The following is a 16,103-nucleotide window of genomic DNA, read 5'->3' on the forward strand; positions in this document are numbered from 1 at the left end:
CCATCCTAAATCCACCCTTCTGCTGGGTTCAGAATAATCCTGATTTTTTGGATCATATGTATCCCAATCCTACTAAAAAGTTTTGAACAACTCATACTGAAGGTTTGATCCAGATCAAAACCAAGACTGGATTACGTGATCTAATCCAATTTCAGAATCCTTTTTTTCTTTTGAATAACCCATTTCCAAGATTTGACCCAATCCAATAGCCGAAATCCGATCAGATTACTTCTGAACAACTGGGCCTAGGAGAGAGAATGCCTCACCTTCCTGAGTGGTATAACAGTTGCGTGGTCCCATGGTGTTTATACTTGCGTGCTAATGTTTGTACAGATGAACGTGGTACCTTCAGGAATTTGGAAATTGCTTCCAAGTATGAACCAGACTTGTGGAGGTCCACAATGTTTTTTCTGAGGTCTTTGCTGATTTCTTTTGATTTTCCCATGATGTCAAGCAAAGAGGTACTGGTCTTAAGGTAGGCCTTAAATTACATCCACAGGTACACCTCCTATCAGAAGCTAATTGTCTAAAGGCTCGACATAATTTTCTGGAATTTTCCAAGTTGCTCAAAGGCACAGGTAACTTAGTGTATGTAAACTTCTGACCCACTGGAATTGTGATATAGTCAATTAAAAGTGAAACAATCTGTCTGTACACAATTGTTGGAAAAATTACTCGTGTCATGCACAAAGTAGATGCCCTAAACGACTAGTTTGCTAATATAAAATCTGTGGAGTGGTAAAAACAAATGAGTTTTAATGACTTCAACTTAAGTGCATGTAAACTTCTGATGTCAACTCTGTGTGTGTGTGTGTGTGTGTGTGTGTGTATATATATAAACTCTGTAATCCACAACTTAAGCTTAAGTTTCTTACAGCTTAAACAATACTTAAATAAGTTTAAACAGAAGAATGAATGTAAGTGCTTTTATAAAATAATAAGCCTTACATTCCTGCCTTTAAAGGTTTAGTCCACCCAAAAATGAAAATGGTCTCATCATGTACTCACCCTCATGCCATCCCAGATGTGTATGACTTTCTTTCTTCTGCAGAACACAAGCAAAGATTTTTGGAGCTACAAAAGTCTGGTCACCATTCACTTGCATTGTATGGACCTACACAGCTGAGATATTCTTCAAAAAATCTTAAAAGAAAGTCAAACATCTGGGATGGCATTAGGATGTGTAAATGATAAGAGAATTTTCATTTTTGGGTGAACTACCCCCTTTAACCCTTCAAAAATTGGACCCATTCACTTCCATTGTAAGTGCCTCACCGTGTTTTAGCAAATCAAGAATATACTGTATTTTGTGGTTATCAATATTATACTACAAATGCCATCAATTAAGCTTAACGGTGTTCAAACCAAGAATATTCTTTGCTTATATCTAAATGCAAGAACAGTTATAGTGTGATTTAAAAGAAGGTGCACCATGTGTGTGTTTGCTCTGTGTGAATCATAAAAATGCTGAGACATGAGGAAATGACACAACAGGCATCAGATTACACACTAGGAGAGTGAAGTGTGTATCCATATTGCATAAGCATAGGTGATGACTGTACCCTCTAGAGGCCATTACTAAAACAGCAGGACCATGTTTTCTGATATAACATATAAACACTTGTTTCACCCTTTTTTACGGTACTTGCCATTTAACATACACTTTTCATAGGAAATACACAAACACTTCATTTAAAAACATATTCATAGTTTTATTATGAGTAGTTAACTCAGTAATGGAGAGCTAAATAGATAAAAAGCAGTTGTGAAATCACTGGCAATAAACATTTGTAAATAACAGTAAATACATGATTTCTGTGAAATGATGTGAATGAATAAAACCAGATAAACTGATAAACACGCACTCTCTCACAAACGCACACACTTTCTCCAGGTTACAGACATCTGCTGACACTTTCATTCTCTCATGTTAAAACTCCTGTAATTCTCTAATGATATTAATAGTTTTCAATAAACTACACTGAAATAATTATATACAAATATAATTCAAATACAACATATTGCTCTCTGACTACTAAAAACAAGCCTACGGTGAGACCTGCAAGAATTCAGCACAACACACAACGGAATCACTCTCTCACACAATATTCCTGCTTCTTTTTAACGGAATTGATGGAACTGTAACTGCTGCTTTGGAAATGGAAGATTTGGGTGTAAACTAATGGTCCCGCCCTAGTTCATCACTGAGAGAGACTATAACCAATGACCTTACAAGAACCATCAATCATGAAATCCCTTTCTCTTCAGAAAATATGCAAATCATCATACTTTAATATGTAAAATGTAATTTAAGGAAACAGAACAGTAAGGTCAGAAACATAATGCAATTAAGCAAACGCAGATGCGAGCACCTGCTCAACGCAGTGCCAATGCGCGACAAGTGAAGGAGGGTTTTTGCATTACTGTGGGGTTACAAACCTTAATACTCAAGGGGGCGATAGAGTTACCTTCAAAAGTCTGTGCCATTATACTGGGTGTGTTATTATTCAGGTAAGTTGCTATATGTTGACTTTAACTTGACTTCAGCCTAGCAATATTCTCTTCAAATTGTTGCTCCCCCATTACAGGAGTTGGCTTAAAAGAGAAAACTCACCGTAGAAGCAGACAGTTTACGCTAATGTCCACCTTAGCAACCCTTGCGGCAAAGTTGAGAATGCAGCACGTACTTGCGTTGTGTTATGAATGGCTGTCTGACTCATTTTGGTACTCACTAAGCGAGAAATCGAGCTTACGTAGCTAGAAGTGTCTGCGTTCACATACTTTTGTAGAGAATAGTTTGTCCTTAAGAGTGGCTGCATTCACATACTACCCAAACTGTATTATAGACCTTATTCACAGGAGCGCCATCTTTGATTTTTAATAACAACAAGGCTGTGAGGGAAGGACTTACCATCTCTTCAATGGCACACATGGTATGAAATGCTCCTAGATCACTTCTGATTTTCCACAACTCATGTTGAATTGGAGTTTTTATATCTACTGAATGTTCTTGAAAACATAGAAATGCGGAACAATCCAAAAACACTTTAAAATGCAGTACAGCCCATTAAAGAGACATAAGTCCATACCTCAAAACCTCGTTGTCATTCCGGTCAATAATCAAAGATGGTGCTGCTGTTAATAAGGTCTATAATATGCAAAATTAAAACTAACCAAAATGATTACACTAAAAAACAAGCCCGGATAACTTACAATTTGTGGTGAATTTTTAACTCGTTCAAGTTACTGAAAAATTTTGAGAAATGACAGACCGCAGCTGCCAAAGCAATTTTTTAAAAGCATGAACCAAAAAGTTTATGAAAATAAATTGAGCTAGATGTCAACGCATGGAAATGCTAACAGTAAATGACAAAGGGCGCAAGCAATTTTATGTAATTTTAGTATGCCCATAACTGGTGTAATGTCTTACTACATCCTCAAATGTACATACTTAATCAACAGTAGCAAAATAGCCAACTTTTAGGGCATAACAGAAGTATTGGAATAGGGATGCAGCTAGCGTGTGTGTGAGTGTGTAAGGGGGGTTTGAGTAGTCTGTCTGTATACCAAACACACATCTGCTACCATTGCCTGGTCTACAAGCCCTAAAATGCACTACAACACCAAAAATAACTAAAGAATGTGCTGTTCCAGGTTCAGACTACTGCTTCTCACACAATCAAATAGCCTTACATACACACACACACCTCCTGGGGTTTGATCTATAAGCTCTCGCTCTCATTAATTATGTGCCAAACTGAAACAGGAAGATAAAAGTACAAAGGCATGCTGAGAATATCAAGTGCGTTAAATATATCTTAAAATACTGTAACATAATTAACACTAATTAATGATTGCACATAAATGAAAGGATTCAGAAACGTCCAGGTAATAACATTCCTGTAAGGTCACAAGGTCAGGGTTTGCTATGTCCTGATCATTTTTGAGAGCCATTTCTGCAGGTGTGGACACTACGATCAGAATCTGGAGTGACTCTAGTTTGATTTGAGTGAGTTTGGTGCCCCAGATTATGACACTAAAGCCAATCTCTCTGATTCAAAATGCTCATCTACTTTGGAGAACCAAAGTACTAGAAAGAAGCAAACTGCATTTGTTATAACTGCATAAGGCCACTTTCTTTATGACGGAGATTATTAATATATTCTCTTTGACTACGTAAAATGTAAAAATATCTTCTGTTCTGTGTGGTTCAGAGTGTTTAGTCTTTGGTAAGCATTACTGTGCTCTTGTTATGGTAGAAAAATATCTTAATCCAATCTGTAGTCTCAAACTAATCTGTATGATTCTATCAGATCCTGATATAACAACAGATCTGAGTGATATGATTGCTAATATTTTGTTTCCGTCCTTATTTCTCTTTCTCACTCACACACACACACTTATAGATATATAAAGTAAGGCATGTTAAAGACTCTAATGCATTCATTCATTCAGTGACCTAATGCCAGTTTACCTCCACAGACATACAATCTTACACATACTGTAATATGGTACTGTATTGTTACTGTATTTCTATAATCTAAGTTTAATGAGTTACTGGAATATTGATACAGCTGATGTTGGATCAGTGGTTTCCTGCTGATATACTCACAAGTCTCTACAGCAGAGTGAAAAGCCAAACTAAACAAACCACCAGAAAACCCACAACACACACACATACACACATTTCATGCAGTTTCACTTTGTTCATAAAAGCAGTTCTATAAATGTGCCATTATCTGTGGAGTTAAATATGACTTCACATTGTCACTTTTCATCCTGTAAACTGGTCTGTTCTGACTAATTTTGACTCTGCACGGTAAACCCAATGCGAACATATTCACTAACAAATTCAAATGATGATTAAAAAAAAAAAAAAAAAAAAAAAAAAAATCACACATCTGTACAGCACACATGCTTAAATGTCCCAGCCTGTGCCACAGAGTTCGTTGGTCACTACAGAGCGCAACAGTGTGATTCTTAAAGTAAAAATCCCATTCATTTTCTTCATAGGCAAATCGATTTTTGAATGATAACTTACAAACCTTTAAAGACAGACCTACAGTGAGCTTCGAGGTTGTTAATTGATGGAATATACTTCTGTTGAAGTCAGTCTGCATTATTTCAACTTCATTTAAAAAAAAAAATAATGTTTAACACTACAATTTCTGGTGAAGAACTACACAACCCAGATCCTGAAGAGAAAAGATCCACCAATCAGAGAACTGCAGCAATCAAAATGCTAAAAACGGGCACTGCAGCGATTGCCAACTTCCATGACACACTGCAAATGACGCAATCAAGTCGGTTTTGCAATTAACTTAAAATGTATAGTTTCTATACTTAGAATCAATAATTTTAAATCAATACTTTTATATTTTTCTATCATTTTTAATTTAAGTCATTTGAAATTTTTCATGGGATTGTAGATAATGTAAATACATGGTCTTGTACCTTTGTCTTCAAGTCTGATTTTCAAAGACTTTTTTGCTTAAATCAAATTTTGGAATGTTGTAATTCACCTTGGAGATGGATGGTTTGTTTTACGGCTTATAATTCTTGAAAACCCTATGGAAAAAAATGAATGGGAAAAATTATTCTGGAACCAAATCGGCTAAAAAAACTGGGCGGGCACATTTGTGATGTTGTTCTGCTGTGTGACTGGCTGCGATCAGATAAGCACGCCCTGTGGCTGCTGCAGGATTTTGATCACTCTGCTGAGAGACTCTGTGGTGGCGAAGGCCAGATACTGACAGCACAACCAGTCCTCGAGACTCACACCACAACCCGAGTCCAAAGAACGCTCTGCAAATTTAATCATCATCAGCGTTCGCTTCAGGTCTAACCAGTTCTGCAGGACGACGTGGCGTTGGACGGGCCCGGCACCAGGGTTCAACGAATTAAACAGATCCTCTCGTGGACCCCACAGTAGACACTGCAGACATGCCCGGGCATCCGCCATCTGGATGCGCTCGGAAGGATTGGGGTTAAGTAGCAATGTTGCAAGCTGCTGAAGGCCATTTGAGTAGAGGGAACGTAATGGCAACTGGGGTAAATCGGAGCTGCAGTATTCTCTCTCTTTGAGTTGCGGACATTCCTCGAATGGGTTCGGCCGATGCAGCATTTCATAGATCAGTATGCCGGTCTGGAATTCATCGCACTTGCGGTACTGAGTGGCAGTAATAAGCTCGGGAGCAAGACGGGACTGTTCTCGAAGCCAAGCGGGTTCCAGCGCCGCATTCTTCAGTTTGGCCTGAGAGAAGTTGCTGATGATGAGGCGGGCTGGGCAAGTGGAGGCCGCAGCAGAGGACGGTCCATATGCAGCGTTGTTGTTGGATTCCAGCAACTCGTGGTTCCACAGGTTGCCGGGCTGGGAGTGCGCCAGCAGGAGGTTCTCAAGTCGCAGGTCGCAGTGCGTGACGTGGTACGGTTTCATGTGTTCGAGTCCTGCACACAACTGCAGCAACAGCAGACACACTTGACGTTCATACAGCTCAGAGTTTCGTGAGTGACGCTCTACGCCCTCACGTACGAAATCGGCCACTGTCTGAAATGGCACCTCACGAGTGATCACCACAACCCGGCTGCACAGTTTGCCGCCTGCAGCATCGGCATGTTCCTCATTTGCTTTTTCCACCTCTACTCCCTCTGTACTGCCTCTCTCCTCATCTCTGTCCTCTTCACTCTCCCAGGGCAGCAGGCGGGCTGGAACGTCTGCCAGGAAGTGGCCACAGTCCTGCTGGATGTTGAAATGGACGGCAATACTCTGCCGAACTGCCAGACTGTGAAAAAACTGCTGCTGTGTCTCCTTCACAACACCTCTACAGATCTGAGATCAGACAGAAAAAGACACATTAACTGAAACCTTTACAAACGCCATACAATTGCTCTGTTCCAAAACCTAGTGAGCTGCCTACCTAGGCAAAAATGTTAGCGATTTTTGTCACGATCCCAATGCAAAGGCTGTTCTAAACAGTACTGTGTGCTTCATGCAAAGAGTGTTATATGTGTGGTGTTCATGACCATTAACAGTGTTGCTGCCAATGATGAACATCTCAAATCAGTTACTCATGTGGTTCCATTTAAATTAGGATGCTGCCTTAGAAGATTGCTACCTATGTAGACACTAGAGAGAAAAGTGGGTTTTGGAACAAAATTTACAATTTTGTCTAAAGCATCTGCTTATCCCATGTACAGTGCTGTGAAACAGTATTTGAACCATCCTGATTTCTTCTGTTTTTGTGTATATCTCATACTAAATTGTTTCAAAAATGCAAAGAAAATCTAACAAAAAACAAAGGCAATCTGAGTTAACACAAAATAACATTTTTAAATGATAATGTTATTTATTGAAGCAAAAAAGTTATCCAATACCAACTGGGCCTGTGTGAAAAAGTATTGCTCCCTTAGTTACTAAATCCCCAAACCTATGAAACTGCATTCACAATGGGGTTCAGCTGACACACCCAGGCCTGATTACTGCCAGCCCTGTTCAATAAAATCAACACCTAAACAAAACTTTTTCAGCAGCATGAAGTTAGCTAAAAGGTCTCACCCTGTAGCACACTATGTCAAGGTCGAAAGAAATTCCAGAAATTATGAGGAAAAAGGTGATTGAAATACATCAGTCTGAGAAGGGTTACAAAAGCTATTTCAAAGGCTCTGGGACTCCAAAGAACCACAGTGAGAGCTATTATCTCCAAATGGAGAAAACGTGCCACAGTAGTGAACCTTCTCAGAAGTGGATGACCTTCCAAAATTCCTCCAAGAGCACAGCGACGACACATCCAGGAAGTCACAAAAAAGCCAAGGACAACACCCATGGAACTGCAGGCCTCTCTTGCATCAATAAAGGTCACTGTTCATGACTCCACTATCTGAAAGACACTGGCCAAAAATACCATCCATGGAAGAGTGGCGAGGCGAAAACCACTGCTAACCCAGCAGAACATTAAGGCTTGTCTGAATTTTGCCAAAACACACCTTGATGATCCTCAAACCTTTTGGGAGAATGTTCTGTGGACTGATGAGTCGAAAGTGGAACTGTTTGAAAGAGGGGTCCCATTACATCTGGCATAAATCAAACACAGAATTCCACAAAAAGAACATCATACCTACGGTCAATCATGGTGGTGGTAGTGTGATGGTGTGGGGATGCTTTGCTGTTTCAGGGCCAGGGCGACATGCAATAATTGAGTGAAACATGAATTCTGCTCTCTACCAGAAAATCCTACAGGAGAACGTCCGGTCATCAGTCCGTGAGTTGAAGCACAAGCGCAACTGGATTATGCAACAAGACCATGATCCAAAGGATAGGAGTAAGTCCACCTCTGAATCTCTCAAAAGAAGCAAAATTAAAGTTTTGGAGTGGTCTAGTCAATGTCCTGACTTGAACCCGATTGAGATGCTGTGGCAGGACCTTAAATGGGCAGTTCATGCTTGAAAACCCTCCAGTGTGGCTGAACTAAAGCAGTTCTTCAAAGAAGAGTGGGCCAAAATTCCACCACAGCGTTGTGAAAGACTGATCTCCAGTTATCGGAAGCGTTTGGTTGCAGTTGTTGCTGCTAAAGGTGGCACAACCAGCTATTAAGTTTAAGGGGGCAGTTAGTTTTTCACATGGGTGATATAGGTGTTGGATAACTTTTTTGCTTTAATAAAAAATATATATTTGAAAACTTTATTTGGTTTACCCAGGTGGCCTTTGTTTTATGTTATATCTCGTTTGAAGATCTAAAACAATTTAGTATGAAAAATGCACAAAAATAGAAGAAATCATAATACTTTTTCACAACACTGTTTGTATGTATGTGTAAGACTTTTATGAAGTTTCACCTTGACAGCATAGTTCATCAGAGGTTCTTTGGCAAAAGACGCTGTGTAGTAAACAGCATCTCCTGCCTCACAACAAGGTTTCCCTGCAGTCAGCCGAAAGTGAGACCAGCTGTCTGTCCCAAAGCGCAAGTGATCTTTTTGTCCAGCCATGAATCGATCTTCACATCTTGTCGCCAGTTTGCGCAACGTATCCGTGTGCAGTCCTCGAATTCTCCCGACCACTTCCTCCCAGCTCTCTATCCCTTTATAAACCACATGTTTCTGTGCTTTAGCGGGCCTCCCAGCCCCTCGTGTCCTGGCCGTTAGACTGTCTGTACTCTGGTAGCCACGGCGATCACAAGCCTGCATGAAGCTGCTATTGGTCAGGCAGGACAGGCTCCGCCCACCTGAGGGACGCTCCAGGGAGTCTCCAGATTCATCGAGATGTTGTGCCTCTGAGCTAAGTGAGGAACTCTGACTGGCTGAATCCCATGTGGACTCAAGATCGTAGAGTGGATTGGCGACGCTCAGACTGGTCCCGCCTGGTTTGGCCTCTCCTTTGGGTCGTGGGGCTGAGAGTTCTATACCTAGAGTGGCCGATTCTGTTTGAACACGTGGGACTGACTTTTTGGGCAGGGGTGGAGGGGTGGCTTTAGAGATGGGTTCGATGACCTCTGGGTCAGCGGTTAAAGTGTCATCAGATGTTTTAGGATGTCTGGGATGTTTCACAGGGATCATGTTGGCCCTGGACTGACCTGTCGAGAGAGAGTCAACAAATCTTAGTAGTGATGAAATTCGAGCAGGTGCATTGTAGTTTTACTGGAATTCCATATGAGAAGTTTCCATCCTCACAATACCTACCCTTGACCCAAACCCTGACCCTTCCATCAAATGTGTCCTACCTCTACAGTTTCTCTCTCTGCAAGATGCACAGTATGAAACCAATTCACACACCCACTGGTCTGCTGGGACGAGTTAAGATGTAGGAATTATTTAACAGCATGAAACCTTGTCTAACATTCCTCACTAATCTGCTTTAATCTCCCAATAATCGCAGACTGTGGCTTCCTCTGAGGCCCTTAGCAGGATGGAGAATTTTGTAGGTCAAGTCTATCAAACAGCCAAAGAGTCAACTGTTCCAAAATCAGTAGCGACAATTGTAATTCCTTATTAATCAGTTCGGCTGCAAATTTAGAGGTTATAAATGTCATCAGGGATACAGTCATCAGATCTAAGACCCTATAAAGAAAGATGACAAAGGTCATCTCAGCAACAGAATAAGGAGAGATGGCAGAAGCCATCTGTAGCCACACTTTCTCTAGGCAGTTTCACACTTCGATTGGTTGCTCGGAAACCACAATTCGATTACTTTTCGATCTCTTATCATACTTGTATTTTTCTGCTCCAATTCTGTACATTTACATCATTAACATCAGTAAGATTATGACTATGAATGGCAGCTGTTTACCACTGTAGCTATGTAATGACTACGTAATGTAAGTTATATACTCACTGGCCAAAATGTTTAACAAGCATTCACTGCCGACCAAAGTAAACCCTTTTCTAATCATCTTGGGTTTCGATGATTATGCAACAGTTATATGCAACAGTTATATAATTAACAAATTATATTTCATAAATAACTGTTACCATTGGCAAATTAGGCTGCTTTTGTAATTGTATTGTATTTGTATTGCTTTCATAACATTTACAAACAGTAATTGGTATAAACAGTAAGTGTCAGTAGTCCATATGAACCATAACCTACACTACCCTTTTTATGCACACTTAGGTGCTATTCCTTGTTGAAAACAGCTTTCAAAACAATCATATTAATTGAGTTCTGATACCAAATGGACTCTGTCTAACTCTAGCGTGAAAATGCCCTCTATGTCTGTCTAGGAAATACAATACCATTTTAACAGTGTCTGTCAATAACAGTGCAAAATTTATTTAAGCATCTTGCAGCACCTTATGCTCTACAATGGTAAGACTGTTCTGCAAACACCTTTCCTCTGTCTGCTTTAATCTTGACCTAATCAGCCAGTACTAACATGTCACCTTACAAAGAACAAACCAAAGAGAAGGCCAAATCAAAGTCTAGATGCCTCAGAAACCTAGAAGTGTCCAGGCTATTCATATCAGCGCATCTGAGCTCAAAATTCATGTTTTGCCTTACAATGCTTTTGCGACTGTAATAAAGCTCCATGTAAATTGAATTGCTAGGATTGTCTGTCAATCTCTTAGAGCTGTGGCCATTAAAATCTCCAAATTACAAAATCCCTGAGCTCCACACAGCAACTCCTGCCAGATCAAGATATATCTTGTATTTTAAAGTATCATTGTTGTACACTCTATCATCTAATATATTTTGTATGCCTCATTTGGGGAAAAATTAAATAGAAAATGTGTAGTTATGAAACAACCACTTCTGAAGTATTTTCGGGGTTTATTTTAGGGAAGAATTATACATTGGTGAACTTATTGCTAATTAGTACATTTAAATGTTTTTTTTCCTTTAAATTGTCACACCTGTCTGAAATGGCCTGGACTGAAAGCTTCTTTTTGTCCAGTTCAGACTGTAAATTAATTTATCATGCCAGATTGCAAATGTTATTCATCTTTTCTGTACATTTTAACATTTTGATATCTCATTTTACTTGAATTATGCAAATTTCTAGATTTTCTAGGAGATTTATTACACTGATAGGAGATTTTGTTTCTTAAAAACAAAACAAGAATTGATTCAAAGTATTGGCACTCAAATTTTTTACCTGCCATAAGATTAAAAAAATTAAGACAAAATTTTTATACCAGTAATTATTTTCATAGTCCTGACTCCTTCTGACATGAACAATCCATTTTAGCCGCTTGTTTACCTGAGCATGTCTGTGACATATTCCTATGATGTAAAATATCAAGGTTTTCCACAAATGAATTTATAAAACATGATAAACCATCAAACTAAGTATTGTACTATTAATATTTCATGCTAATACAACTACATGACAGATGGTGAATTAATTCATACATAAAAAGACAACAAATTCATAACACCATAAACACAAAAAAGAGACAAGAGAGAGAGTGAGAGAGGGAAAGAGACATACTTTTTTAGCCACACAAACTTCGAAATTGAGAGAATGAGTGAAGCGGTCTGATATTTATGGCTCTACAGATGCTCTGGACACGCTGCTGCCATGACAACCTAAATATATCAGCATTATGTGACTGAATCAGTTCAGAACCTCACACCACTGGCCCAAAAACACAGACAGAGCACAGAAAGTGACCCATCAAACATCATCCACTTACCAAGGTTTGTGTATGTAGCCCTGCAGCTGCTTGATGCAGAAGAGTGTGAGACGGTATGAGCGGTTTCCTCTTCCTCTCGTTCTGCTTGTCTGCTGCTGTGTGAAGTGGGCGACGCTGGGGGCGGACAGCAGGCAGACTGCTCACGAAGGGGCGACAGCTCCAGCTTAGCAGGCAGCGAGGTGGCTGAGGATATCTCAGTATCCTGAACAGGAAGCTGACTGCATGAGTGAGAGAGAGAGAGAGAGAGAGAGACTGTCACAAAAAAGCAAAATTAGAATTTAAATTTAAATTTGTAAAACTTTACCTGAACCCTGTATGTATGTGTATATGTATGCATATAAGTGAATATGAATATTATATATATATATATATATATATATATATATATATATACACACACACACACACACACACACACACACACACAGTGCTGTGAAAAAGTATTTGCCTTATTTCTTCTGTTTTTGTGTACATCTCATACTAAATTGTTTACAAAATTCAAAGAAAATCTAACAAAGGCAATCTGAGTAAACACAAAATACAGTTTTTAAATGATAATGTTATTTATTAAAGCAAAAAAAAAAAAAAAAAAGTTATCTAATACCAACTGTCCTGTGTAAAAAAAAGTATTTGCCCCCTTAGTTTCTAAATCCCTAAATCTAAGAAACTGCATTCACAATGGGGTTCAGCTGGACTAGACACATGCAGACCTGATTACTGCCAGCCCTGTTCAATAAAATAAACACCTAAATAGAACTTTTTCAGCAGCATGAAGTTGGCTAGAAGGTCTCACCCAGTAGCACACAGAAATTCCAGAAATGATGAGGAAAAAGGTGATTGAAATACATCAGACTTGGAAGGGATACAAAGCTATTTCAAAGGCTCTGGGACTCCAAAGAACCACAGTGAGAGCCATTATCTCCAAATGGAGAAAACTTGGCACAGTAGTGAACCTTCCCAGAAGTGGCAGACCTTCCAAAAATCCTCCAAGAGTACAGTGACGACTCATTCAGGAAGTCACAAAAAAGCCAAGGACAACATCCAAGGAACTGCAGGCCTCTCTCGCATCAATAACCTTTATTGATGCAAGAGAGGCCTGCAGTTCCTTTACTGTTCATGACCCCACTATCTGAAAGATACTGGCCAAAAAGTGCCATCCATGGAAGAGTGGTGAGGCGAAAACCACTGCTAACCCAGAAGAACATTAAGGCTTGTCTGAATTTTGCCAGAACACACCTTGATGATCCTCAAACCTTTTGGGAGAATGTTCTGTGGACTGATGAGTCGAAAGTGGAACTGTTTGGAAGAGGGGTCCCGTTACATCTGGGGTAAATCAAACACAGAATTCCACAAAAAGAACATCATACCTAGGGTCAAGCATGATGGTGGAAGTGTGATGGTGTGGGGATGCTTTGCTGCTTCAGGGCCAGGGTGACATGCAATAATAGAGTGAAACATGAATTCTGCTCTCTACCAGAAAATTCTAAAGGAGAACGTCCGGTCAACAGTCCGTGAGTTGAAGCTCAAGTGCAACTGGATTACGCAGCAAGACAATGATCCAAAGCATAGGTGTAAGTCCACCTCTGAATGGCTCAGAAGTAGTAAAATTTCAGTTTTGGAGTGGCCTAGTCAAAGTCCTGACCTGAACCCGATTGAGATGCTGTGGCAGGACCTTAAATGGGCAGTTCATGCTCGAAAACCCTCCAGTAAGCCTGAACTAAAGCAGTTCTTCAAAGATGAGTGGTCCAAAATTCCACCACAGCGCTGTAAAGACTGATCCACAGTTATCGGAAGCGTTTGGTTGCAGTTGTTGCTGCTAAAGGTGACACAACCAGCTATTAAGTTTAAGGGGGCAGTTCGTTTTTCACACGGGTGATATAGGTGTAGGATAACTTTTTTGCTTCAATAAAACTATATTTGAAAACGTTATATTGTGTTTACCCAGGTGGCCTTTGTTTTATGTTATATCTGGTTTGAAGATCTAAAACAATTTAGTATGAAAGATGCACAAAAATATAAGAAATCAGGAAGGGGGTAAATACTTTTTAACAGCACTGTATATATACTGTGTTTATAAATATATACACATACATACAACCCCAATTCCAAAAAAGTTGGGACAGTATGCAAAATGACAATAAAAACAAAAAGGAGTGATTTGTAAATTCTACTTACACTGTGCTGTATTGAAATCACTACAACAACACATTATTTGATGTTTCCTTATGAATATAATTGATTTTTTTTTTGTAAATATACACTCATCTCAAATCAGATGATTACAACACGCCCCAAAAAAGTTGGGACAGTCGAGCATTCACCACTGTGTAACATCACCATTTCTTCTAATAACACTTAAACGTTTGGGTAATGAAGACACAAGTTGGTTAAGTTTTGCAATTGGAATTTCCCCCATCCATTCATTATGCAGATCTTTAGCTGTGCAGCTGTACAGGGCCTTCGTTGCCGTATTTTGTGCTTCATAATGCACCACACATTCTCAATTGGAGACCAGTCAGAACTGCAGGCAGGCCAATCTAGCACCCGCACTCTCCACTTATGTAGCCATGCACTTGTAATCCGGGCAGTGTGTGGTTTGAAGTTGTCCTGCTGGAAAATGCAGGGACATCCCTGGAAAAGACGGCATCTGGATGGCAGCATATGTTGCTCCAAATTTGTACAATATTTCTGGACCTTTTGGACCGGATGCTGATAACAGGATGGACCTGTCGGTCCACAAAACACGATTCCACTGTTCTGCTTTCCATCTCAGGTGAGACCGAGCCCAGAGAAGTCAGCGGTGCTTCTGGACAGCATTGATGTATGGCTTCTGCTTTGCACAGTAAATTCTTAACTTGCATCTGTGGATACAGCGGCGAACAATGTTGACTGACAAAGGTTTACAGAAGTATTCCCGAGCCCATGTCATGATATCCATTACAGACACATGACGGTTTTTAAGACAGTGACGTCTGAGTGATCAGAGATCACTCGCATTTAGAACTGGTTTTTGGCCTTGCCCTTTACGCACTGAGATTTTACCGGATTACAAGAACCTTTTAACTATACTGTATACTGTAGAGGATGAAATGCCCAAAATCCTACCAATCTGTCTTTGAGGAACACTGTTCTCCAAGTGCTGGATTATTTGCCACCGCATCGTTGGCAAATTGGCGAGCCTTGACCCATCATTTCTCATGAAGGACTAGGCTTTTTTGGAGGCTCCTTCTATACTATAACACAAGTGCCTCACCCATTTAACATCATTGTTTCATATCACCTTGTTATTTCAACTCGTCAGATTGTTATTAGTCCTAAATTGCCCCCGTCTCAACTTTTTGGAACGTGTTGCAGGCAATCATTTCAGAAATAATGTATATCTTTAAAAAGCAATGCAGTTGATTAGTACTGTTTTTGTCTGAATACAAGTCAAAGTAAATTTACAAATCATCATCATCATCCAAATCAAATCCTTTTTGTTTTTATTGTCATTTTTCCATACTGTCCCATCTATTTTGGAAATGGGGGTTGTGTGTGTATATATATATGTACACACACACAAACACACATACACTGATGAGCCAAAACATTATGACCACCCACAGGTGAACCGAATAACGTTGATCATGTCCTAACAAGGCCATGTCAAGGTCTGCGTAGGTTAGATGGTAAATGGTTCTCGTAGTCAACATGTTAGATAAAGGAGAAATGGGCAGGAGTAAAGACCTGAGTGACTTTGACAAGGGCCAAATTGTTATGGCCAGAAAACTGGGTCAGAGCATCTCTGAAACGGCAAGACTTGCGAGTTTCTCCCGGTCAGCAGTGTTGACAAACCACAAACCAGCGACAGGGTGTTGGGTGCCCAAGGCTCATCAATATGTGAGGGCAACGAAGGCTATATGGTCCAAACCGACAGAAGATCTACTGTGGCACAAGTCCCAGAACATTTTAATGATAGTTACGGGGGGAATGTGTCA

The 16,103-nt window shown here is 39.9% G+C and overlaps 1 protein-coding gene across 1 annotated transcript in view; it reads right to left on the reverse strand.

Annotated features, from left to right (window-relative positions):
- Window positions 1–1,691: 1,691 nt before the first annotated feature.
- The window catches only part of LOC127437374 (inactive tyrosine-protein kinase PEAK1-like), a 61,653-nt gene continuing 47,241 nt past the window's right edge, over window positions 1,692–16,103 (reverse strand). Inside the window, exons 4-6 of the mRNA XM_051692197.1 lie at window positions 12,127–12,344; window positions 8,833–9,566; window positions 1,692–6,829 (exon numbers count right to left, since the gene is read on the reverse strand). Of these exons, the coding sequence (XP_051548157.1) occupies window positions 5,672–6,829; window positions 8,833–9,566; window positions 12,127–12,344 (2,110 nt within the window). The 3' untranslated portion in view covers window positions 1,692–5,671. The remainder of the gene's footprint in view (window positions 6,830–8,832; window positions 9,567–12,126; window positions 12,345–16,103) is intronic.

The sequence above is a fragment of the Myxocyprinus asiaticus genome, chromosome 48 (genome assembly GCF_019703515.2).
Source record: "Myxocyprinus asiaticus isolate MX2 ecotype Aquarium Trade chromosome 48, UBuf_Myxa_2, whole genome shotgun sequence".
NCBI lineage: Eukaryota > Metazoa > Chordata > Actinopteri > Cypriniformes > Catostomidae > Myxocyprinus > Myxocyprinus asiaticus.